Source organism: Actinia tenebrosa, unplaced genomic scaffold (assembly GCF_029948245.1).
Source record: "Actinia tenebrosa isolate PJP-AT-01 unplaced genomic scaffold, QUT_ActTen_1.0 PGA_scaffold8__29_contigs__length_14323225, whole genome shotgun sequence".
NCBI classification, from domain to species: domain Eukaryota; kingdom Metazoa; phylum Cnidaria; class Anthozoa; order Actiniaria; family Actiniidae; genus Actinia; species Actinia tenebrosa.
The window spans coordinates 7,226,529-7,252,716 of NW_028292585.1; the positions used below are offsets into that span (position 1 = coordinate 7,226,529).

Consider the following 26,188-nt stretch of genomic DNA (forward strand, 5'->3'; position numbering starts at 1 on the left):
TTTGGTTTTGCTATCCCCTCCCCTCCGAAACTGTGGCAACCAGAGAGCTTGACGCATGCGTATGGTCACTACCATCTGGAGATGAAAATAAAATGGCTGCAGAGTCATGAATGAGAGTAGACGGTTTGCTCGGTTATACTGGCATTCCCCATTCATGTGTGGAACAGAAATATGTTCCATAGCAGGAAAAACCATCCAGACATCAAGAGGACAACTCAGAAGTTCCTTGATCCAAAGAAAGAGACTCCCGGAAGACTGCGAGCGCTTCGAACTTTGCTAGGTTTGGTTGGAGACAAGTCTAATGTTATTTCTTGCTTGTCACTAGGTCTCTGGTCATAACGCTAATAAACTTTCATGCTATACTGCTTGCTTCTCTTATAGATGCTTTCGATAGTGCAGACTCCAAGGTTTTCTTCCAGGGACATTATTCAGAGATCTACTATGTCTTTAACGATATGTTTTGCGTTGTGGAAAGCAACCTCAAGCAGAAAGGTGGGTTTATAATACATAAGCTATACGACTCTTGCAGTACCATCAAAACAATAGATTAACTTTGTTAAGTCTCATTTAATCAAGGAAGGGATTGTAGCAGATCTTCGAAATCTTATTCTGAAGTTTTTGAGCTCTCATTTTCGGACTTTTATGCAGTATGTTTACTGAAGGACAAGGGAACTTCTAAAGGGTTTCTCGCAGTCAGGCTGTTTAGCTTCTTGTTTAATTGTTGTTCAGTAGTGTTGACCTTTAATATCTAGGGAAAGACAAAGAACTATACTACCTGTTAATTATATTCTTTGGGGTTTCAAACAATAAACGCCCCGCGATTTATGCACCTAGGATGGCTGTGTTTACAAAGTAAATTGTCTTTGATGTGTTGAGAAAGTGTTGTGTACAGTGCGATAACACTAGATTTCTTATAACGCTTCTGTATCATCTTACGATAGGTCACAGATCACAGAAAGAAGATCTTGATGGCGTTCTCTACGTACTAGAGGTAGGAAACTTTGCTTTACAAGATTTGTAGACTTTTTCCATTTAAATGAAGGAGTTTAACGCTCAAAGTGTTTTGCTCCTACAACGCCACACTTTGCAGACAAAACTAACCTGTTGACATATTATCCTATTGTTTGTATGTTTTTATTCTAGAAAATCCTTATCCTTTTACCTGAGCTTGTGCAGAAAAGATGGCAGTTTCACAGCATTGGTAAGGATTCATTTTACTTTGTTTGAATCTTTAAATTGTACGAAATTTAACTTGTTTGTGGAAAATGATCTTTGCGTAAATTTAATTTGCGTTAAACTATAAGCTTAATTTTATTTCAATATAATTTTGGTGTAATTTATAATTTGACCCAAACTATAAAATAATTAATTTAACAAAACTAATTGTATTTAATTTAATATTTAATTAACTGATCATTATATGTTAAGTCAACAAACAACCACTCCCCTGACATTTTTCTTTGATGTGCAGATTTTATAAGAATATTCATGGCATTTATCAATTTTTTGAAAGTAACATTCGATAAAGCACATTTCATCTATTTTGATTTGATTTAGCTTAATTAGCATATTGATGGAATGTCTGATATATATTTACATTAAATATATATATAAATATATATATTTCCTTCAGCCACACTTGGGTTCTGATGTGAGTCAAATTTGCCTCTGGCATGAAAAATGACCTGCTTATCAAAAAATTATTTGCAGTCCTGATTTATTCAGCTTGACAAGTTGCAACTGTTTAATATGAAGAGGGCTAAAAATAATGGCTGGTCAGTTGTCAGTCATGATGCCCAGCCAAATTAGCTTTGTTTCTGGCTCAACATTGCTCAGGTCAACATGACAGGCAAGACAAAGATTTGACCAGACAAGTTCCATTCTGGCCATTGTCTGATGACCAGCTGCTATTTTCAGCCCTTATATAAATTATATTATGTGTAAATGGGTTTTCCTCCAAGTCCTTCATTGTTTATGCAACTTTAAATTCTTGACTTTGATCATCTTTTCTGAGCCTTGCCCTGTTATAGTTGCATGAAAAAGCAAAAAGAGATTTAGACTTAGATGATTACTCTTAGTTAATACCTGCACATGGTGTAAGTTGTTCTATAACCTGCTTGTCACTAGACTAGACAAACAGTTAACATTCTGCACCAATATTAATCAAGAGGAAGCCAACATTTAAAACAAAGATCTTGTTATGAATGGACCGAGACTTCTGACATTTCTATCCTAACTTTTTCTTTCTGTTTTTGGTTTCCCATATTCTCCTCTCCCCTCTCCCACATAGGTCTATATATATATGCCGAAAAATAGGTTGTAAAGTCTTATAAGTACATGCACTCGTCTCAGGTTACATTCCTTAGGTCTCTCCCTTGATTTAAAGGTTTTCCTAGGTTTTCCTTTTTTCTTGCCTCCCCATAGCCTAACATGCTAAATTCCAATTCAATCTGGAGCTAGCCATGCCCTAACTTTGATCAACCCAAAGGTTTTTTCAGGGCATCTAAATTAAAGTTTAAAGGATCTACTAAATATAAATGTCTTGTTAAGCCATAGCTATTAATAAACACCTTTACTTTTTTTATTAATATTTCAGGGCGAATAATGCTGAAGCTACTTCACCATGGCAATGCCATCAAGGTCTGTTTACAATATTGTATTAAAAACCATTCAATCTACACTCAGAAACAATACTATTATTTTACTTTAGATTATAGCTAAATAGGCTGATATCTACAGTCAACAGCTCTAGTTATCAGTCAAATCATTTCAAACCCCAAGTCAGTACTGTCCTGAAAAAGTATGGTATATAATTCACAGTTATTTCTAGTCAAAACAAATAACTTTTTCTCAATTTCTACATGGGTCAAAGTTTTTATTATCATTTAAACTCTTTCGGGCATTTTGACTTCATCACTCAATCTGTTGTCTAACAAGACTAAACTTGAAACAAAGCCAAAATACAACTCAGCATATCTTGAGCTAGTTTTGCTGTAGCTGTCTGGGTTATAGAAATGGGTAAAAAGGTTGGCTTGAAGTTTCAACTTGTAACAGGGCCTTTAAAAGAGCTAACACTCAGGTGAATGGAGGGTGTGAAGGACACACTAGTGTCTTGAGCTTTCTGGAAGCCTAATGTAGGTACTGGGAGTGTAAAACATAAGCTTTTGAATACTGAACTCAGACATGTTAATGGTTTGTTGTGAAATTGGATTTTGCTGCTGGCAATTAAAAAAACATAGAAGGTACAAACTTTTTTTTTTAATTGACAGCAGTAAACAACTAAATTTCAGAGTGCAGCTTGTAACTACTGATTTTGCACAATTTTTAGAATCGGCAGTTAAAGGTGGGCAATATAGTAAAATAAAATCTTTGTTTTGCATTTTAAAGCTGCGAAGAGAAGGCGTAAGACTGTTTATGCTGTGGTTTCAATGTCTTCAAGCCAACTCAGATGAGTTGTCTCAGCTTATGTATGCCAGTATTATACCTGGCTTTCCCAACCCAGTGGATTCTATTGACTGGAGTAAATCAACACTATCAAAAACAGAAGCAGAGGATATTGTATATGTACTGCATGGACCAGAAAATGAAGACCAGTTAATTCACACATCTCTAAGTACATTTCACCTGGACAAAAGCAATGAAGGTACATTATATACAGTGTATGCTCTGAAAATTGTTACCAAAGTTGTGACTAGTTAATCAGCATTAGACTACCGTTACTCAAGCAGCTAAAATAACTTATTTGCAACAGCTATAACTTGCTTTTCATTCAATTGCATTACTTCAAAACGGTTATGTGCACCTGAGTTGACCTGATTATGGGCGAGTTTACTCTCTGGCTAGTGGACTATCCGTTAAGTTGACCATAACTTGTGAGCTTTCCTTCTTCCTTGAGGTGGAAGGATGATTATTTACTCCATTATGGTCTAAGCATAAAGGAAATAGCTCAAACATTCCAACAATAATACTACTAAAGAATCTTTTGTGCACATTTAGGCAGACTGCATATTCATTGTCTGCAATCTTGATTCCCATTAATGAGTATCATAAAAGTATTTAGGAAATGAAGTTGACATATTTTTCTCACCCTGTCAACAGACTGGTGTAGTAGAGAGGAAATACAACCAATTTTTCCTGTAGCAACAAATGAAAAATCCACAACACCAGACAAGATCACTAAATTTTTCCTGGATAGAGTACTAGAATCCATGAGCACTGGGGTAAGTACATGGTGCATATAATTATATAAAGACCATTATTTACTCCACATACTTAAGATTATAATTGTATTACCGTGGGGGGGGGGGGGGGGGTACTCCACCAGAATTTGGGTAGGGGTGTTCTGCTGGGATTCTGAAAGGGGTACCCTGTTTATGGCAAAAAAAACTCAAATTTGTAGACCCTGTTTATGACAAAAGATATAATTTATTGCATTGAGTTCCTGTTTCAATTATCATGTCATCTTGCATATCGTTTTTTTACGACCATAATAACCAGTTTCTGTCAATATGAAAGTAGAATCCCTGAATATGACAGGAAACTCAGGAAGAACTTGGAACTTGAGTGAAATTGCATACCTTGTTTATGACAAGAAGCTCGAAAAACTATACCCTGTTCCAGTGGATCATCCCCGTATAGTCTATATATGGGAGTACCCCCCACCCCCCAGGTATATTACTCCCAACTTGTGACACATGTTCTTATGAGTGGAATAGTAATGAACAACAATTTGCAAAAATGATGTGTGAATAATAGATGCTCATCCCATATTACCAGCTGAGTATTAATCATTAGTTTTTTTAAGGGATCTGTATTTATATTGACTAGTTGAGCAAGCTCAATTGCTGTCTACAGTATCAGTCTCACCATTTATTGTCAACTGTAGTTGGTTGTACTCAACCAATAGACCCCTCACACTGAGTCCCAAGATGAATTGTTCTGAAGGAAAAAACAGTGGATGTTTTTTTGCACAAGAAAAGGTAGCCTATTTTTAGTCCCCCAGAACAATTCCTCTAGGAATTCAGTGCAAGGGGTCTATACCTTGAGCCACCCACCCTCCCCCATATGAAATATACTGCACAGGTCTCCCACTAATATCTACCCTGGCTCATCAATTTTTTTCTCGTTTACAGGTTGTGCTGTCTGAATGGGCAGATAAACGATCAAGAGATCACTCCTTTGCCTTCATATTTAACAATTTTAAGAAGTTTTATCTTCCTTACATATTCTCCAATTGGAATCCAAGACCTCCATTATATGAAAGTCATGCAGGTAATTTTGGCAAATGTACAAATGAATACCTGTAATTAACAAGAAAAAACCAGCTTTTTTCCCCCATTCAGTAATAAAGCATGCAAGAAGTGATGTAAGTAATGTAAGGAGAAGCACAAGGCTCCATAGGTGAATGCTTCTCACACTTCTTGAATGCTTACGTGGCACTTCCTAAGTGCTTTAGTACTGAACGTTTTATTATATAGTTACTAATTTTATTTTGTTATTGAATTTATTTTTACAAAACAAAAGACGGTTGAGTCTTTTGCATGCATGGATGGCATCAGCAGTGTGCTCCGTTCACTAATAAAGCACAGTTTTTGTCCAATCAGCATGCACATACTATCCCAACTATATAAATAATAAGAGTGGGTGGGTAAAGGGCACACCGCAAAGTGCTTTATACATGATCCTCTGGCTGGGGAGAATTGTGCAGCATCATCCAAGTAAACTTATAATATGCTTTACCTTTAACTTTCTTATTGTTAACTACCTATTATCAGTTTTAATAAAACTCCTTTTCCATGAACAGAAATCCAAGTTCCTTCCTCAACAGTAACAGCTGAGGATATGGCACAGGATTCTAGGATGATAGGACCAAGAGAGTCAGTTTTGAGATGGTTTGTTGCATTCACAGTTCGTTTCAAACGTCAAAACTCCTCTGAACTTAGCAGTCAGTTCCTCAGCTCAACAAAATCATTGGATTCTCAGCTTTCTTCAAGCCCTACGTCTTCTCCCGGGTCTATCCCTAATATTGATATGTTACGCAGTGGAAGTTCAGGTAGTGAACACCTTCATGAAGCAAGTGATGTGATACGCAGGGTGCTCTACTCAACTAGAGAAAATGTTCAATTACTACATGAGGTGCTACGGCAGGTAAGAGACTTTGAACTTGAACTCTATCCATGCAAGGTCTGGGACAGTACTGCTGATTTATCATAGGTGGCTGCTGCTCTTTCCTTCTCTGATATGACTGCATGTGCTTGAAGTGACAGTTAACTAGCCACCAATTTATAGTCATGTTGGCTAGAAGTTTCAAATTTTTCACACCATTGCATTATTTTTGACAGGGCTTTAGACTTCCTCCAAGAAATGTCAACACCATCAAACAGGTTTTACTTGTTTATCAAGACTGGATAAAGGTTTGTATTCTCTTTAGAACTAGTAATTTTCTACTGTATAATTTTGATAAAGACATCTTATTAGATCTCTCCTAACTTGTTGAATAACAATCATCAAAAAATAGACAACAGTATATATTATAATTAAAAAAATATTGGAGGGATAAAGAAAATCGTATTTGAGTAATACAACGCAATACTTTATTTACCAATGTGTCACTTTTGGAAACTTGTTAAAACATGAACGTAGAGTGAGTTTGTAATTAATGACTGTGATTATTTTATTTTCAGCTGCAACATTCAGAAAAACCAATCTTTATCTTGGAACCTACCCCTCAATCCTCACACACCCATGATGTAACAGATGCACCCAGAGCTATCATGACAGGGAATGAGGACTTTGGCCCTCCAGCAAGCCCTGTCAGAACCTGGTCCTACTGCCGTGCTGTCGGGGAGAGGGAAAGGGAGAGAACGTTTACTCTTCCCAGTGAGGAAGTGAGAGCTGGTCTTCAAGCAAATCTGCGCCTCTTTCTGCTTCATTCTGCTGAAGTGTTTTTAGTACCTGAAGATAAGGAATTCCTAATCAAACAGGTGTGTAGATAATTAAGGTGAAGGTGCCTAGCTTGAAGGGAAAGCATCCATTTAATTTATGTAAATAGATTAATTAGTGATGGGCTGGAAATAAACACTTTTGCTTGTAAGCCCTTGTTCTTGTTGGCTATCCTAGTTTCATTTGTAGCCTGTCCATCTTTCTTTCAACCTCCCATCCTTCTTCCCTTCCCTTTCCTTCCCTTCCCTTCCTTCCTTCCTTCCTTCCTTCCTTCCTTCCTTCCTTCCTTCACTTCCTTCCTTCCTTCACTTCCTTCCACCCTTCACTTCCTTCTTTTCTTCAGTCCTCCCTTCCCTTCCTTCCTTCCTCTCTTTCTTCCTTCTTCCCTTCCCTTCATTCCTTACTTCCCTCTGTTTTTCCATCCCTTTCTTCCATCCTCTCTTTCTCCCTTCCTGCCTTCCTCTTTTTCTTTCTTTATAACTTGGTATCTTCTTTCCTTCTTTCCTTCTTCTCTTCTTCCATTCCCTCCCTCCTTCCTCCCTTCCCTCCTTCCTCCCTTCCATCCATCCATCCATCATTCCTTCCTTTTGCTGTGAAATCCTTTTTTAAAGTTCATATGCATTTACTGATTTATTGGTTGACACTTCCTTCAATTATAATCAAGGTTGATGTATGCAAGAGGGTCATTCATCTCTACAGAAGTATTGTCCTGGAAGTACCAATGGAAGGCAAAACCTGGTAAAATATCAATGATGATTCATTATTGTATATAACCTTTCTATGAAAGTAAAGTTTTTAAGTATGGTCAAAACATAGATCAAAAGGTAACATTTGCACAGTATATTCCCAGAGAAATGAGTGAACAAAATCAACAACTCCTGCAAAAACAAAGTTTCAGACATACAAAGTTTTAAATTTCTGCCATACTTGTCTTCTTAGGGAGCAGTTATTACTGGTCTTACTTGAGGCAGCCAAGCATTTGTTATCAAGAGAGGTTCCTGGTGAAAGAGGAAGCACCTTATGTGGACAACTGGCTGCTGGCCTACTGCAGGTATCGTATGGTCTATAAGATTGTAAATTAAATGTCCCATACTTTTCTCTTATCATACACTTACTCCCATAAATAAATAGATAAATAAATAAATTGACTTTATTTAACGAGGGTGACATACATTACTGGTAACCCAGTAGTTTCCATTATGGCCCTCCTACAATCAATAAACTGAAATGAAATGATCAAAGAAACAGAAATTGTATTAAAAATCCCAACTGGCAAGGAGGCAAACCAGTTGGCTATTTACAAGCATGGTCGAGAAACTGAATCTGAACTAATCAGTGACCAGGACAAATACAGTCTCAGCTAGTGACCACAGCAAACTTGAACCCGACACCACCGGATTGCGAGACCGACGCTATGACCACTCGACCATGCTGCCTCCATCTTGCAAATAGAGAGGGGATTCACTAAGAAGAGGGGAACAGCACATGTTTTTACGTTAGTTTGATATGGGGAAAATATGCTTCATGTATAAAGGGGTTATGAAAATTTAAGCATGACCTCATTTCTTCCAGTGCCTAAGGATACTTCTTATTTTCTTACACTCTTTAACAAGTTTCACAAATACGTTTTAATATGAGCCCATTTTATCCCATATAATTTCAAACAGTTTCCCTCAGTCAACATAGTTTATAACATTCCAAGTATCTGAGAAGAATAATTTTGAAATTTTAAAAATGACTGCATGAGTCATTGAGGAACAGAAATTAAATGTTGTCTCTCATAATGCAAACCAAGTCTCTATTTCATGGCTAGTAATTATGTGTTAATGGTTTTTGCAATTAATTTAACTAGACTCTGTTTGTTACCTGGATTCGTGCAAACTTAAAAGTACAAGTGTCGACATTCCTTTGGGATAAGTGTATGGATGTTTTATCATCATTAACGCACTGGGCTGAAGTTATCAATGAATGGAATGTAAGTATCGTACATGTAACACAAAAATCTGTGCTTAAGAATAGATTGCAGCTGGCTTTGTGTGTCTGGGAGAAAATTATTGTCAGTGGTAGTGAAGTTCTCAGTTCTATGACTTGCCTTCAAATTTTGTTATTAGTATTAGGTTTTACTGAGGGAGGAAAACTGGAATCCCAGAAAAATCCCTCAAATCAAGTTAGAGACCTAACAAACTCTTCTCACCTCCCAGTAGGTGAAAGATGAGTGCAATATTGCTTTACCACCTTTGCTACCCAGTAGTCAAAATGCTTTTTAATGGCTCAAACCTTCATCTTCAAATCTTTTCCCATCAATTTAAACCCAAACAGATTATTTCTTAAAGTGTTTTTTCATATTTTTAAAACTTTTAGACAACTCTTCAGACCCTCACACGAGTGATGGCAAGAACGGTTTACAGTCTGGACTTAGAGGATCTACCACTGGTCAGGCTCAGTGAACAGAAAAGAAAGAAAAGAAGACATCAAGTTGAAAATAAAACTCAATTTGATAAAGATTCATTCACTCGCTGGAGCAAAATGGGAAACCATAGCAAAGGCAGCCCAAAAGTGATACGAAACACTCTTGAAAAGACCAATGGATCTTCTGCCCCTGTTACTCCTAATGTACAGAGGCCAACAGCTAATGCAGCTAGCTCTGAGGTATATCCATTAGATGGTACTAAGAAAGAGTTAGATGCAGCTCCTGTTGGCAATAGTGCTTTCTATAGAACAAGGAAAACTAGTAAAATCAAGGAGGATGCCTTAACTGAGGCAGCTGATGTTGCTGCAGGTAGGGTTTGAAGCTTATATATACCCAATATCTTATTTCAGTTGTAGTAAACTAGATTTTACACTTCTCATGCTTACAAAAGGAGCATGTGTCTGTGCAAAATATGTTCCCTTTAAATCATTTTTTCAAACTATCTACTTAGCAGCTAACATTTCCCTCTTGCTTTCCTTTTTCCTTCCCTTTTTGTTCTCTCTCTTTCCTTCCTTCCTTCCTTCCTCTCTCCCTCTGTTGGTTCCTTCTTCCCCACCATCCTTTCTTGCTTTCCTTCCTTCCCTCCTTCCCTCCTTCCCTTCCTCCCTCACTCCTTCCCTAACTCCTTTTCCTCTTCCCTCCTTCATTTTCGTCTTTTTTCTTCTGTCACTTTTATACTTAGAACAGTAGAACAGTAACACCAAAAACTGACACATAAGCAAATATTTTTCCATTCCATATATTTGACAGGTTCAGCAACCAGCAATGAAGGTGAAAATGCTGGTCAATTTTCATCCTCTAGTGCTCTCAGAAATGACCTAGAAGAAGCCAAAGAAGAAAGCCCACTAGCAAACAAGCTATTATCTTTCCAAATGAGTGACACAGAAAGTACAGGAAGTGGAGAAATGAGCTTCAAAACTGAACCAGAAGACTCAATAAACGGAATCAAAGATGAGGACAAGACAGACTTTGCCTCTACTCCACCAATGCTTCGCCAAGCTGCTACTAGTACCGTAACAAGACAAGATACTGCAAAATCCATGGAATGGTACAACCTGAGCTTTGATAAAGAACCCAGCTGCTTGCCAAAAGTTCAAAGTGAGACACACATAGGACTGTCAAGAATCAGTGAATCAAGCTTGGAGAGTAAATCTGATGGGGGATCTCGGGATTCTCTTATCAATCCGGTGTTTGGACAGGATGATATTGATATCAAGAGGGATGACATGATGAATATGACAGATCAAATGGACGAGAACCAGGGGAGCCGGCTCTCCTCTGTCTTGACTGGTCAAGGTAGTCCATATTATGTTGCACACAATTTTCAGTTACAACTTAGGGTGTGTTTACACGGTACAAGATTATTAACCAGTTAAACATTTGACCTGTACATACCATTTACATGGAATCGCCTCTTTAATTACAAAAAATTTGTTCTGTTTTTGCTGAACCAGTCCCAAATTTGCATGGATAGGTTTATGAGTTTTTGTTTGGATAGCTCAGTTGTGAATGGAACCCCTAAATGTACAATTTTTTAACAGGTTAAAAAATCCTCCAGTACCATCCAGCACAGCCTTATTCCCAGAATATTTCCCAGAATAACTCTTTGGCTCAGCTTCTGTGATGTATGTTTTGCCAGCAATGATTTTGCAATTGAGAGTATTGGCTTTTTTAGATATATCTGATGATTTGACACAAACAAGCTATGCAAGTCCCTCTCCCTTTCTTGGTGAAACCAGAGAGGAACTGCTAGAAGTAGAAGAAGTAGGTGGCGCAAGCGAGGAAGAGCTGAGTGTCATAGCTGGAGGAGTAAGAGAAGGATGGGGTCCTATATCATCTGTTGTACTGTGGAGAAGAATGCTGGGCATTCTTGGTAACATCAATAAGATTAAGGATCCTGCTATCCATGCTAAAGTCATTGAATGCCTTACTATTATCTGGGACATGCTGGCCAAGGCAAGTTTAATCCTGATTACCACACCCATTCATACATTCCAAACCTTTATATATTCCCCAAAAAGATCACACACCCTTACCTTTATGCCTTTCACCAGAAAGCACCCCCACCATCTCCACACCCATCCAAAATCAATTACAAAAAAGTATTCACCCACTATACATTTCTCTCCCAAAAAAATCATACATTCCCTAAACCTTCACCTTGAAAACACCACCCACCATCTCCACACCCATCATAAAAAAGGGTTCACTATACATTCCTCTTTAGTGTGTTCCTTAGTGTGTTGATTATTTTTATCATCTTAGGTCCGACTTAACCAAGGCATCTCTATCGACAATAAGTTTACTCCAAGCGTACCAGAGCTTCTTCCACCCTTGCAGTACTTTGCTACCTGGGTATTTGAGGTAAATAGGCACACCCAATGTTTCTCAGAAATCTTCTGCTCACCTTTGTTGCAACTTTTGAATTGAATAACTCAGGGGGGTGTTCTGGGGGATCAGAATACACATTTTTGTAATCTATATTCTTCTATTAATTTAAACTTTGCTGTTGCGTTACACTAATTCACTATACAGCAACACCCCCTTTTTTCTCCCTTTTTCTTTCTATTTATTCCTTTTCTGGAGCTAATTAAAAACTTTATTGGTTTGCTCTTGTTATATCTTTATTAATAACATCAATTCCATATTCCACATTCTTAGGCTGCATCTCTGTCCATGCCGTTCAAATTCAAACAAGGACGTCTATTGGCCTACCAACTGATGACAGCCATGACAGTGCGCAGGCATGAACTTCCTCTATCCCAAGAATACCTGACACACTTCTATAGGCTGATGCATATCGGCCTGACAGGGACAGACCAGGATGTCATCAGTGCAATCATCAGTAACTGTGGACATTTCTTTTCTCTCGTGTTGCCTTGTTGTACTCTACTCATCTTGGACTTCATACAAGCTTCAAATACTATCTTCATCAACCAAAATTTGGAGGTAAGTATGATAATGTAGTAAATCCCCCCCTTCTCTATTTTTGTGTTCAACATAATATGTAAAAGAATTTTATCAGCTTATCGGCATACCAGTCCAGATTTTGACCTGTTGGAGATTAGATTGACCTTTCTTTTGTATATTGAGGCAATGCATAGTTATAGAAATACATATACCTCTTCCCTTTTTGGTTGAATAAGCATCATGCCATGGATGCCACATTGTTTGTTTGGAACAAAAGATGTTGTCCACTTGGCAACATAATGTAAGAACTTTACCGCTCTAATTGAATAAAGTAGAAAGGTTTTCTGTTTCACATGATGGTACAAAGCCTCTATGTTCTCTTTCAAGGAATAACTTATTTTTCTTTTCCTTTCCATGTAGTTACCTCGTGCCGAGGCAGTTACTCTGATGGGATCCCTGTTGTGCTATCCCAATGCATTTCCTAATATGCCTCTGCATCAGCCAGGCCATCAAACAAATGAGTACCAGCCAACGAGTATGGGCAAAGATATTAAGGTAAGGCTTTTTTTCATTAAAAAAATGCTATAGCAATGTCCTGACATATTTGCTAATGAACCTTTATTGTATCTGTATCATGGCTTTTCCTGAACCATGATCTTAGCTCTTCCAAGAGTGTGGCAATCATATGCTTGTGTTTACAGTCTATATTGTCTCTGTGTGGCCATGATGGTGACTATGGCTATAATGGTTGTGACATGTGTAGAAACTACAGCAACTTGAAGAACCACTATATGGCAGTGCATAATATGTATAAAGTATTTATTAAGCATCTCACTTTCCTTTTTATTTCCAATCTTTTTGGTACAGGAGAAATTAATCGTTGCTTTACTTAGAGTTGCCAAACTGGATCCATCTGCTACTACCAGGTAAGCCTGAACTCTGTTTTGCCTTCACATACCTCCTGTGCCAAAGCTTTCTTTTCTCTCACTTTCCAGGGCTTTCATGGTTATGTTACAGTGTTTAACAAATATTCATGGTATATGATATTTTTGTAGATGCATTGCTCTCAACTCTCTTGGTGTGTTCTTGGTCGAAGAGCTGGTTCATTGTAAAGGTCATCCCAGAGTACAAGACTGTATTTGTATTCTTCTACAAAGCATAACTGTATGTATTCTCACAAATCGCAAGAACCTTGTATGAAGTGACTATGTTGAAGCTGTTTTAGAGAACGGTTTGAGTTGTGTTTGTTGTCGGTTATTGTTTAGGGGAGGGGGCTTCATAATCTAGAGGCCAGGAGTTACCCTGCGAGCAGAATTTTATTTTATATTCTCTTACCTTTCTCTCACTCAGGGAAAATTAAAGGTATACATTGCCAGCAGGATAGCCATGTACCCCTCAAAAATTTCTAAACTTTTTAGTTGTCAGAGATCATGCTGTTACCCCTTTCTTTAGGCATTATTTAGGACAAGAAGATTTCTCATTTTCATTTTCAGTTCCATCACAAAGCCATCTGTAATGTGTCTGTGGATCTAATACATTTGCTGTCAGAGTATTACGAAGAACTCACCGAGTATGAGATTGACTTACCACTCAAGATCGTGGAGGTAAGTTTGCGCTTTTGTTACAATAGACAAAGTACATTGATTTCCTAGAGGAATTGTCCCGGGAGACTAGGCCACCTTTTGTTATATTATGCAAAAAAAAACATCCATTGTTTTGTCCTCCAGAACAATTTTTCTCGGGACTCAGTGCAAGGGGTCTATATCTTCTCAAACATCTCAAAATATCGAGGCTCCAATCTAGGTCAAACGAGAAGGCAGAGGAAAACGATTGTAAATCAACAATCATCTCTTACTAATCACATGGAGTGCTCGAGCCAAGTATCCGAGGATGGATCCAGGGCTGGCTCCCCCTCTTCCTTCCTTTGGCTCGGAGAAAGTGAAAGCTATCCCGCTGGGTATCTTAATGGCAATCAAGAGACGATAATGCGCTCTGAAATCGGGGAAACAGAATTGGTTTATTAACTGTGCTTGCCATTCTTAACTACGTGATCTTTCTACAGGTTTTGTGCCAAACGCTCGTTAGCTTGCTACCTGGAGGAGAAGCTGCAAACGTTCATGAAGACCATTCTGTAAGTCACACGTAGAGTAGATTATTTCGCATAACTGGAATGCCACGGCACAGCACGGACACGTAATGACAGTATTGACTTCTTGCATATCGATATACCATATTAACCAATCAAAAAGCTCTGATTTGATACCGTCACGGTACGACAACCCTTTGTTGGGTCAAATCACAGTCACGCAACAGTTATCACATAGCATTGAAAGTTCGACCTATCACAGAACACACGACTTCTGTTCTGGCCTCCAATCAAAATGTTCAGACTCCATATACCGTCACGGTAACGGCACGACATAGGCGGGCCATACGTTTTTCAAAGTCATGCGAAAGCTTTCTCTAAATTTACTGTGCGTAATTATTTAAATCAGTATAGTTATACCCGTGTTTATCCCTGGTATGATTTTGTCTTGCAGATCATTGTACCTGTAATACTCTGTTTGCTGGACTGGACTATGGTCATTCCTGTGGAAAGACTTCTAGCCAAGAAAGGAGACGAAAACCTCAGCCTACTAACACGGGTGTTCCAGGTAAAACTAAATAGATGCATCCATTTTGTGCTCTGCTCATACCAGGAAATTGTTGCGTACTTGAAAAGAGTCTGGATTCTTGTTGGTAGCTCAAAATACCGTATACGTACACCACAGTAATAGATCTCTTTACCTCGGGCGTAATATTTCCTCATTTCAGACCACGTGTCATTCCCTAGAGTATCATTTCTTTGTTTAACGGTTGCGCACGAGAAGACACATGGATATGGATACAACTCAAACAAAGAATCTTATTCTCAAGGGAATGACCCGAGGTTTGAAATGGGAACAAATTACGCCCAAATTAAAGAAGTGTATTGATATCCTCTATTGCTTTGCGCAAATACGAAAACCACTCTATCTCCTCGTGTTATGTACCCTGGGTCCCAAAGAGATGGGCGTGGCACTCTCTTGGCCAATGAGACGAGAGAAAAAATTTACTTTGACACTTTGTATATGACAATATTATTTTAATGTTGATCAATTGAGAAAGAAGCTGGCGGTTGTTTTGCAGGTCCTTCAAATGGCAACAGCCAATAAGATCAGCCAGAGGCGCCGGAAGTCACTCAATATCTCTACTATCATCAGCGGCGATGGCCGACCAATCAGATTAGCGCGTGTACAAGACGGAAGTAAAACTAACAACCTCTTACCCAGTCCCTTAGAATCTCAGGACAGTGGGGATGACTCGCAAGGTACTGGGGAAGACTTGGACATCCAAATCCTGTATATATTTTTCTGTGTATCGTGCTCTTGACAAGTCGCATGTTTTATAGATTGTTATGTAATAATATCTGATTGGCTCCTAACAAACACCGGTAAGAGTACAGAATACGATATTTACGTACAAGAGTGCGGTCTGTCTTTGAAATTTAAAGGCACGGCATGGTCATTGTACGGAAAAACAGCCAATCACAACATGCAATATAAATATACGGACACAGCACAAGGAACGGCACCTTTATATACGTGAGTGTTTCAAAGTAGTGCTAAATGTAGCCTATGACTGAAATAACTACCGATAGCTATGCCTTGATCGATGATCGTGACCATGGCGATCGGGTAAGAGAGGTTTTATGGTATCATCTTGATTAGACAAGCAGCTACGCTTTAATTGCTTCAGTGGATTTTATCATTCCCTCACCGTAACCGTACCTTGTGCCGTCAAACTTACACCAAATATTTTTAACGAGATCAAGTGATATCTTCCTCCATAATACTAATTTGTTGTGTCTTTCTTATTCACTCAGAAAACAAGACACCCGTACACTTCTCGTTTCCTCCCAAAGCAGAGCCTGTCAAGCTAACTGCGCAAGCGGTAAGATCATTTGCATTTTCAAAATAGGGATACAATTCTACTAGAAAACCGCTTTTATAAAGCTTTATCAAATACGTTGAGGCGCCGGTATAGATTACTCGAGTGTCCCAGGAAGGCGGGGGTTGAAGAAGAAGAAGGGTCTTTAGGCCTATCCATATTTTTATTTATTTTCCAAACATGGGGTACATATTACCTGAGCTACCTTCGAAAGGCCAAGAAAAGCCTTCCGCACATCTATTTTACTGCTCCCGTGCCGCAAATTGGGAACGTTGTACACTGGTACCCAACGGTTTTTACGATATTACCCAGTAGGTCTTTGCGGGCATCAGCTGTAGGGTTTTCATGCAAATGGCGGAGGCCTGACCAGTGAGTTCATATTTCACCCGTGTCACCACTATCTTAATCCTGTGTATTTTAACCAAAGTGTGACGACTGAAACTGTGTCTAGATCCTTTTCTTCTACTCATAACTGAACTTTTCCTTCTTTTCTCACAGGCCTTAATGCATTTAGTAAACCACCTTGGTCATTTTCCACTCGGCGCAGGGCCTTCAAGAATCGATAGTAATATTAGTGAGCATGAAGATAACCCTAGTGTACCAGACGCTGCTGAAGAACTACAACAGTCAATATTCAACTCGCCCAATGTACAGGTACACACAGTGTTTCTATAAGAAAGAACCCTTAAAGTGTATATCAAGGGGAAATTTTTTATTTTACTGAGAAAATCACTTATATGTGATCAATGTAGTAGCATGGTTGCAGTATTTTTGTACGTGATCTTCTCTTTTCAGAAATATAAACATTTGAAATATCAATATGCAAATGAGATGATATACACTTTAAACAGACACTTTTCTCTGAATGCATCCTCGATTTATGGACCACAAAAAAAAATAAAAAAGCACGAATTATAGGGTTTGATGCAGGGATTTTTTGTTCAACGCAAAACTTTCATGCCAAAGTTCTTGTTCTTTGTACGTGACTTGTCAGGTTTTTTGTATTTGAACGTGTGCATACCATGAGGAAAAGGTTGGTTGTTACGTGTCCCCGCACTTGACAAATAGTCATTAATATTTTTGTTTTAATGTTATTTTTTCAGTTCTTTATTCTAAACGACAGCGTCCTAGTAACAATGATCGAGATTCAGGAGGAGGTAAGGTTCTCAGTAAACTAGATTCAGGAGGAGGTAAGGTTCTCAGTAAACTGTCAGTCGGTCAGTCGGTCAGTCAGTCAGTCAGTCAGTCAGTCAGTTAGTTGGTCGGTCAGACAGTCAGTCAGTCAGTCAGTTGGTCAGTCAGTCAGTTGGTCAGTCAGTCAGTCAGTCGGTCAGTCAGTCCGTCAGTTAGTCCATCAGTCAGTCAGTCAGTCGGTCAGTCAGGTCAGTCAGTCAGTCCATCAGTCAGGCAGTCAGGCAGTCAGTCCATCAGTCAGGCAGTCAGTCAGTCAGGTCAGGTCAGTCAGTCAGTGTATGAATACCTTGTCATGATTCTATCCTTAGTTGTTCTCACCAGTAGTTTCATGTGGATATTCTTTCAGATGCCTACTAACCGATCAGTACTACACGACATGACCACAGCCAAGACACAAGTTCGTCTAATTCTACGTGACATGAGTGGAAGGCACTCGTGGGATTATACCCTACTGTACGGCAAAAACGATGATACTGGAAAACGGATTTCTTTTCCTGGTAAAGAAAATGGTTTTTATGGTTCATTTTCAACTTTTTGTACCTTTTTCGACCAATCTAGTTGCTCCACGTCCCTCCTCGACCTCCTCGACCCTCTTTTTCTACTCCTCGACCTTCACTACTCTTCTTGTTAGTTCTCTTGTTTTCTCCTCCTCGTCCACCTCCTCTTCCTCCTCCTCCTCCTCCTCCTCCTCGCCGTTCTCCATTTTTCCCATCCAACATCTTTTTATAGGTTTGTTACAAGGACTATCTGTACAACTCCAACCACTCTCGCCAGCGACAACCAATAAAAGTCACACCAGAAAACGTGTACTGAAAGACCTACGAGCATCCAGTTCACCGTTCACTCCTGACAGGCTTGACGAGGTATTTAAATATGTTCAGATTGGCCTTTCCAAAGTTATAAGAATGCGCTATAGCAAGAGAAAAAGATGCCATATAGGTATAAAGCTTCGCCTAAAACAGCACCGCAACGCAACGCGTTTTTCAACTCCTGAAAGACACAGCCCATTTACATTATAACGCGACCCCGAAACCTAACTGATATAATCCGAGATGTTTGAGTTTTTGGCGCTTCCGTGAAACAAATTTCCAACGTTTTTTAAGGTCATGTGTTTTTAATCAACGGAAGTCAAACACCCAGTCGTCTGGGGCTGTGTTGGTTGCGCTGGTGTTAATTCTGAGAAAAAGGTTTTTTATTGTCTTTTGAGACTCTACGCATCGTTGTAGCGTCTAACCCGTAGTTTATCTTGTATTAGAACTGTCTAAGGCTTAGGTCAAACGTCGAACTTTACATGACCCGAACCTAATTGAAACAATGGATAACAAGGCGGTCGTCTTTGATGTTATTAGGTTCGGCTCATCTGAAGTCCGACGTTTGACCAGAGCCTAATTTGCTTTCTCTACTGTTCTCAGGCCTTGAGTTACATCGGTTCAACAAGCCGTGAGTGTATCCTCTATCCTGACCAATCACTGAACGAGCCTGCTCCTTCAAGCCACGTGATCGATAGAAATATGGAAATGTCGGTGATCGACTCAGTGTCACAGCAGTTTGAATCCGAGCTGAACTATATCAATGACGTCACAGATGTTAGGTTCGTATGGGATTATGGGAGTTTTCTAGGTCGGGTCGCGTGAGCAGCGAAGATAAGAGAGATAATGGCTAATAACTAGTGGTTGTGTTTCTCTTAGTTTGTCAGCAGCAGAGTTTCGTCCTCCTTCACATGTCGACCCCAGTTCACCATTCCAGCTCTGTCGTTTTCTTATCAGTGAGAATGGGATAATGGCGTGGGAAAAAAGGTAAGGTCCCTGTTAAAGGATATTTAACGAATATTCACCCAAGACGAAGTGAATATCGGGGAATATTGACCGAGACGCGAGTCTTCGAGCATCAAGGTAAATATTCCCCGACATTCACTGAGCCTGAGGAGAATAATTGTTTTAGTATTTTTAACACAAGTGAATTTCATAAATAAGAGAGAGGTTTTTTTGTTCAAATTCTATTAATCGCTTCCAACGACACATCTCAACAAACGAGCGTGCGCGTGCGCAGCATAAGACGTAATTTGTGACCAATGAGCGCACCGAATTTATCATATTCACTTGTGTAAAAATACTAATGTGTATTACGACCATCCTACATCAAAACTTGAAAAAGCTAACATTGCTTCTTTGATTTCAAGATTAAGAGTGGACTTGCTGGAGCGAAACGAACGCTTTTTACGTGAATTAAAGAATCTGGACAAGATACGATGGTAAGCCATGACATATTTAGACTATCAAATAGTCGCTGGTCTGCTAACTTCTTAATTACCGGGGACAGAGACTTGCGCAAGATTTCCAAAAACATATTTTATAAAAGTGTAAAACGTCTGCTTGTGTTTGTCTTCTGCGATGTAAACACAGAGAACTGCAGAGCACTTGAAATACCTCGTTTTCGCGTTAACGTTTGCGAACTTGCTTCTCTTATTGCTTACTGAAATTGAATCATTGCCATGGAATATTATTGCCTGGTAGTAGAGATATAGACTAATTTCAAATATGGTGACCAATTTGAATAACTATTGTTCTGGACTGAGCCTCATGTTCACGTGTAAAACTGGTCGCCATATTTTGATTAAGTGTATGAGCCATGGTTTTTCATTTTTAGTCGCGAGAGGCATAAAATAGCAGTTCTATACGTCGCGGACGGCCAAGAGGACAAGACATCTATCATGAACAACAGCGCAGGAAGCCAGCCCTATGAAGATTTTGTAGCCGGCCTCGGATGGGAGGTAAGTGTGACAATATTCTTGAAGCTAGATTAACAATTTCAATTTTTTTTTCTTTTTGCTATCAGGTTTTTAACTAGATTGTTGACGCCTCTCTTCTTCTCCCTCTCCTCTTGCCTCTCCCTCTGCCTCACCCTCTTCCTCTCCATCGCCCTCTCTACCTCCTTCTTGCCCGCTCTCCTTCCTACTGTCCCTCTCTCCATGAGTACTCCTCCTCTGAGTAATCTTCAAAGGAATGGTACTGGTTGGACTATAAAATGTTTCCTTTCAGCTGTGAAGTTCTTTAGAAAAGTCATTAATGTTTTCTCCGCCGACTTGTCTCTTCCAGGTGGACTTGTCCAAGCACACTGGGTTTATGGGTGGACTAGAACGTAACCTGTCCACAGGTTCCACAGCACCTTACTACGCTAACTCGACAGAAGAAGTGATATTTCACGTGTCTACTCGTATGCCACTTGCTACAGATGGCACAGGCTTCACTAAGAAGGTCGGTCATAATGGCGTGATATTATCACCATCGTTATTATTGTCATTCATTTGTTAGGGTTCGTAATCGTAATCTTCACTGACCATCATCATCACAATCACCATCATCGTCATCACCGTCACTACCGTCATCATCATCATCAGCAGCAGTATCATCATCACTAATCGTCATCATCATCATGCCCACCATCATCTTACTTATATTGTGTCTTTTCTCTACTAGATGCGTCACCTAGGTAACGACGAAGTTCACATCGTGTGGTCGGAGCATAGTCGGGATTACCGATACGGCATTGTGAATACGGAGTTTGGTGCAGTGCTGCTTGTAATCTACCCGTTAAAGAACCATTTGTTTAGGATTCATATCATAAAGAAACCACAGGTAAGACCATTAACACTCCAACACGCTATTTAAAGATATTATTATTGTCTCGTTTGTCAGTCTCTTTCTCCGTCTTTTTGAAAATCAAGGGTGGCGTAGCGGTAATCCACTCACCTCTGGGGTCTCAGCTTTGATCTTGGACATGTCAGAAGAGTTGTTCTGTGAGTTAGTCATGTCCTGTAATAGATCACCCCAGAGGTTGTTTCAGGGTTCTATCTGTGAGTTAGCCGTACCCTGACTTTGATCAGCCCAGAGGTTGTTTCAGGGTTCAATCTGTGAGTTAGCCGTGCCGCCTGACTCGCAGTACTCGCATATCAGAAACCCCTAAATCTATTTAGCCGGTGTTTGCCCAGTGTGCCTCGTTCTATTCATCATGTTTTGTTTTGTTTCAGGTGCCACATTTTGGGCCTTTATTTGACGGTGCAATCGTAAACCGGCGCGTTCTTCCCTCTCTAGTCAGAGCTACTGCTATCAACGCTAGTATGGCTATCAAAAGAGCACTCATTCCCATGTACGAAAGATGGTATCCTTTGTGCAGCGAAACTTTGTATTGTCATGAACATCCATAATCATTGTTACTTATATATCTTGAGCACAAAGCAGTCGAAATGTTTCTCCATATTTCTTCCAATTCGTTGCTGTCCGAAGATTTTATGGGTTTCTGTATGTGTGTTTTGTGGGTAAAGGGGGGGGGGGGGGTGCACTAGGGAAGAATTATAAACTATACAGCTTTCCAAATCGTACTCTGTGCCTTGCCCTTGTAACATAAACAGCTTTTGCTGTGAAAAATCAGGTGTCGAAAAAAATTGAAACTGATTTCGCGCTCACCTGTATCACTGATGCTCTCTCAAATACTCTTCAATGTATAAAGCAGTCTTACTCGTTTTCTTGTAAGGCTAGTTTCCTTAACCAGCACAAAAGCTACGAAGAGCGTCAGGAGAGTATTCGACGTATCGTTAAGAATCACAAGCACTTGTCAATGTTCGAGGAGTTCGCGTCGAGGTGCTTCAGTCCAGCGCCAAGCACGAGCAGCAGACCTTCTACTCCAGCGGGGGATCTCAAATCTTTCATGCGCACGCAGACTACACCCAGTAGTCTGATAGAACAAGAGTCCATACGTAATCGATCCAAGAGTACTGGGAACTCGCTGAATGGGCAGAACTCGGAGCTAGGTAAGGTGGACGGTACTATAATCATACGGCATAATTCTATCACTACAATGGGTACGTGTTACCACCCCAATATCACTCTCACAAAGGACAACAGACGCCTGCTGTAAGGTTTGCTCAAGGCTTGAACATTCTTAAAACTCTTTATTCATACTCTCAGTTACTCAGTTATTCGCTGGTGATGCTTTGCTATTTCTTAAATCAGCCTGTTTAATCGTTGTTAAACGTTCTTAGTACTGTATTTATTCATACGTACGCTCAGTCATGATAACTCAGTCATTCTCTGGAAATGCTTGACCATTTCCTGAAAAAGGCCTGTTTAATCTTTGTCTTCAAGGCTATGGAAAGGAGCTTTCACTTGTGCACACAGGTTCTTTCGAAGCCTGATCTTGTGGGTCCATGTTGTAAGTCGCATTTTTAGAAAATAGAATAGTTATAATTATATCAAAAATATAATAATTATAAATATGATTATGTTTAAGTCACACTTTTATAAAATAAGATAATCTTTCGTTTTAAATAATTATACTTACTTTGTGATTTTTGTTAAGGATTTAACTTTTTTTCCCCATCAGCAAATAAGGATTTGTCTTCTCTAGCCATGTCTCTCCCGGACGAACTGAACCGCGTGAGTACTGGAGAGATTGGAACGTCACGCCAGGAAAAGAGAAGACTGTCACGGCGATGGCGCAATAAATCCTCGTCCACTACCTTAACAGAGATAGCTGCTGACCAGAACATGTATCCCGAGGGGCTCAACTGTGAACAATGACAATGCGATAATCATCTGAAGAAGTATCATATATCTTAAATAATTCACATAGGATTTTCAAACAAAATATGCTAATTGTTATTCTTGACGCAGCTGACTTTTTTGACGCGACACGCTGCTTTTAACAAAATTATTCATATTAAGAAAGCAATCAGAAGCTAGTGATCAAATGTTTTAATATATCAATTATATAAGAAGATGACTAAGTGTTAGGACTGTAGTGTTAGGGCAACTGCCTCTGTCAGACAGGCGTGACCGAACATGAAACTTGCGTGACAAAATCCGTTATGTCACGTATATAAGTGGTTAGTTTTGGTATTTACGTAACATACCCCTTTACACGATAAGGGTTGCTGAGTACATGAGAGGTAGCTAAATTGTGCCTATGTCAAAAATCATGTCGGAAGTGCACAAAAATAGCACTTTTGAAACAATTTTTTTGCTTTTTAGGAGATGAGAGGGGTAGCTGAATCGTACGTTACTCTGTCAGTCTACCTCTTTCATTTACCTTTAATATCCACGCTATCATTCCGATATATCTCACGCCAACCGAACTAAACTTTCTTCTTAGCATAATCATTATCAATTATAATTCAATGAAATGAAAAAAAGTATAAATATTAATCTCGGGTTTCGTAATCAAAAAATGAATTTAGTTTGGTTCGATTTTGTTTTATTTTTGTATACAAAATTTCTATTTCAGTAAAATGTCCCACAGTACCTCTCGGTCTTAATTTGTATGACGTCACCGGTGCTTAGTGACCGATTGTAGTTGCTAAGTGAAGGGAATTCACGCAAATTCCTCGGAAAATCAAGGAAAAAAATCCCCTTCGAAATCCTTTATTCCTTTTTTAGCTCGAAAAAGAGAGATATATTCAGTTAGTTTCTTCCATTCGAACACTCGAAAATGCATTCGAAAATGCTCAATTCCGTGAGGTCGATCAGTGCCATTAAAACAAATTTCAAAAACCTGCAGTACTAAAATACTGTGTACAAATAACTTGATTGGATTAGCAGTATATTTCCACGCTGATTGGTGCAACAGATGTCACGTGCCCTACTTGCCTGATTGGGTTGAAAAGTATTCTCGCATGCTGATTGGTGACTGATATTTTTGCCACCAGATCGAGTTAAAAATATATCACGTGACCTACTTACCTGATCCGGTTCGCACTATCCTCGCACACTGATTGGCTCGACGATTCGGTCAATTCTGTACCGTTTCCGAGTTCGGTTAAACTTTTCACTGTCATTCTTGCTATCCCTTCCTCTTACTTTGCCTTGTATATCTCCATACCTGTTTTTAATAATTACGTCAGTAAAACGTGTATATGTTTATACATTTCAAAAAGGAATACGACTGGTGAAATGCTAGCTGTATAGAGGCTTTGCACCATCACGTGATGGCAGCCATGACAGGAGGCGCAGCAAATCAATAGTCTTCAGGGAAACTAAAATCTTCTCATGTAAATCAGATTAGACCTTATTCAATATTTTTCCTGCCACCTGTCATGGCTGCCATCACGTGATGGTGCAAAAGCATGTGTTTTATACTAAAATGTACATACAATCTATCTAGTCTTCTAAGCAGCCGCTATTAGTGTTTCCACGTAACGCTCTCCAGACACTAATAGCGCCTGCGTAGAAGATCACATGTCATCATGATCACTGGCACAAACTGAACAAGTACAGTTGGTTCGTTTTGTGATATGTATATTCAGTGTAAGGTAGCTTTTAAACCAAATGAAATTGAATATAGCCTATCAAATGTGTGAAAATTAATGAATCCAAATTATTAGCCACCATTTAAATTAAAAGATGTTTAATTTAATTTACTAGCAAGTGCATTTAACTTTGCCTTCAATAGTACGCTGCTAAAGGCCTATTTACACGACCCGATTTTGGGCTGGTTTTGCCGTATACGTCAAGTCGCGCGCGACAAATCGTGCTGTGTAAATAGGCCTTAACGTGTCGTCATTTCACCACTGTCGTTCCAATGGTTCGAGCCCTGCGGACAACATATGTGAATTGAGTTTGTTCAAGAAAGGAAACTTCTTATAACGCGCGCGCCATGTAAATTCCCGGTTGGGTTATTTTTAGTAACCGGATGCAGTTTAAATTTCGCCTTACCCTACTCCCGTGCGTCATCATCTTGCGCGCGTGCGGTCTTTCCGTTCCATTTTTAGTGATAAAAGATTTATACTTCGATGTGACAAGCATTACCCACTACGAGTTGTTTTTCTTTATCTATATAAACAATGTTCGTTAATGAATACTATTATCTTGGGTTCGTTCTTTGTCAAATGGAGCCAGTTAGTCCGCCTTCTCTAAAGTATTTGCTTGCCAGTGCATGCTGGGTGAATTCATAGTAGAGGGGATTAAGCCGCCATTATTTGCTTTGCAAATAATTCAAACAATTCGTGGATGCTTAATTGAGCCATTCATCTCATACAAATTGGTGCCCAAACAACGCTAAAAGTCCACCATTATGCATTTTCACTAGCTCATTGACTAATAAAAAACAGTTAAAAAATTCGCTACGAAGCGTAATGAAAACCTGTGCAGAACCTTCATCAAAAAACTTCGAAAAAGCTCAGTTCAAAGAGGTAAAATAAGGTGCTTGGCTACGCATTTATTCCCTTTAGCTGTCAACTGATCAAAAGACCTCGTATAAACTAGTGTTGACAGCGGACAAGTTGGTCACGTCTGGGGAGTAAGAAACTTATACTTTAGAACAAGTTGTATAGCTTTGATCTATTTTACCTAAGGATCCAATATAAATGGAAGGAGTTGACAGTAGTAGTGTTCACGAACCGAACCGTGTTGGATATAAGGTACGTACCGCTCTACGAGTCATCTCTTAATGGCTTTAAGCAAGCATTGCTATGTTACTTGGTGTAAAAATTACCCTAAAATGATTAATTTTCATAATTGTTGAATTAATCATGAGCAGAATACCTATTCTTTACATGTGTATGTTAGAAGAAATAATTTCAAACGGGGGGGGGGGGGGGGGGGGGGGACTCTTGAAAAGTGGGTAGGGGGGCTCGACGGACGGTTTTGAAAATGACCCTAAAAGGTACGCATAAATTAACTGAGATGCTGATTTCAGACCCTAAGAGGTACG

General features: G+C 39.3%; 1 protein-coding gene across 2 annotated transcripts; it reads left to right on the plus strand.

The window, feature by feature from the left end:
- The first annotated feature begins 88 nt into the window (after positions 1 to 88).
- LOC116295223 (ral GTPase-activating protein subunit alpha-1) lies at positions 89 to 24,892 on the plus strand. Of its 2 annotated transcripts, XM_031702994.2 has the most exons (41): positions 89 to 280; positions 382 to 492; positions 942 to 991; positions 1,144 to 1,201; positions 2,597 to 2,640; positions 3,388 to 3,643; positions 4,099 to 4,220; positions 5,133 to 5,271; positions 5,804 to 6,147; positions 6,342 to 6,413; positions 6,684 to 6,983; positions 7,607 to 7,680; positions 7,882 to 7,993; positions 8,795 to 8,917; positions 9,304 to 9,721; positions 10,163 to 10,708; positions 11,088 to 11,368; positions 11,678 to 11,776; positions 12,074 to 12,361; positions 12,743 to 12,877; positions 13,190 to 13,248; positions 13,378 to 13,486; positions 13,816 to 13,926; positions 14,385 to 14,453; positions 14,863 to 14,976; positions 15,491 to 15,671; positions 16,227 to 16,294; positions 16,790 to 16,945; positions 17,395 to 17,448; positions 17,832 to 17,982; positions 18,215 to 18,348; positions 18,898 to 19,076; positions 19,174 to 19,281; positions 19,665 to 19,736; positions 20,132 to 20,255; positions 20,581 to 20,739; positions 20,962 to 21,120; positions 21,513 to 21,643; positions 22,042 to 22,292; positions 22,627 to 22,693; positions 22,865 to 23,006. In XM_031702994.2, the coding sequence occupies exons 1-40, from the start codon at positions 172 to 174 to the stop codon at positions 22,674 to 22,676; spliced, it is 6,120 nt and encodes a 2,039-aa protein (XP_031558854.2). In that variant the 5' UTR covers positions 89 to 171; the 3' UTR covers positions 22,677 to 22,693; positions 22,865 to 23,006. The 2 variants fall into 2 exon arrangements, with proteins under 2 accessions (XP_031558854.2, XP_031558848.2); XM_031702988.2 differs by lacking the exon at positions 22,627 to 22,693 and having other exon boundaries at positions 22,865 to 24,892.
- Positions 24,893 to 26,188: the final 1,296 nt, after the last annotated feature.

Bases quoted from the DNA above. Each gene is read 5' to 3' on its own strand.
- LOC116295223 (XM_031702988.2), top strand. From the start codon at position 172: ATGTTCCATAGCAGGAAAAACCATCCAGACATCAAGAGGACAACTCAG. The intron at 9,722-10,162 runs GTAGGGTTTGAA...TATATTTGACAG, and splicing joins GGCAGCTGATGTTGCTGCAG to GTTCAGCAACCAGCAATGAA. The intron at 21,121-21,512 runs GTAAGACCATTA...GTTTTGTTTCAG, and splicing joins ATATCATAAAGAAACCACAG to GTGCCACATTTTGGGCCTTT.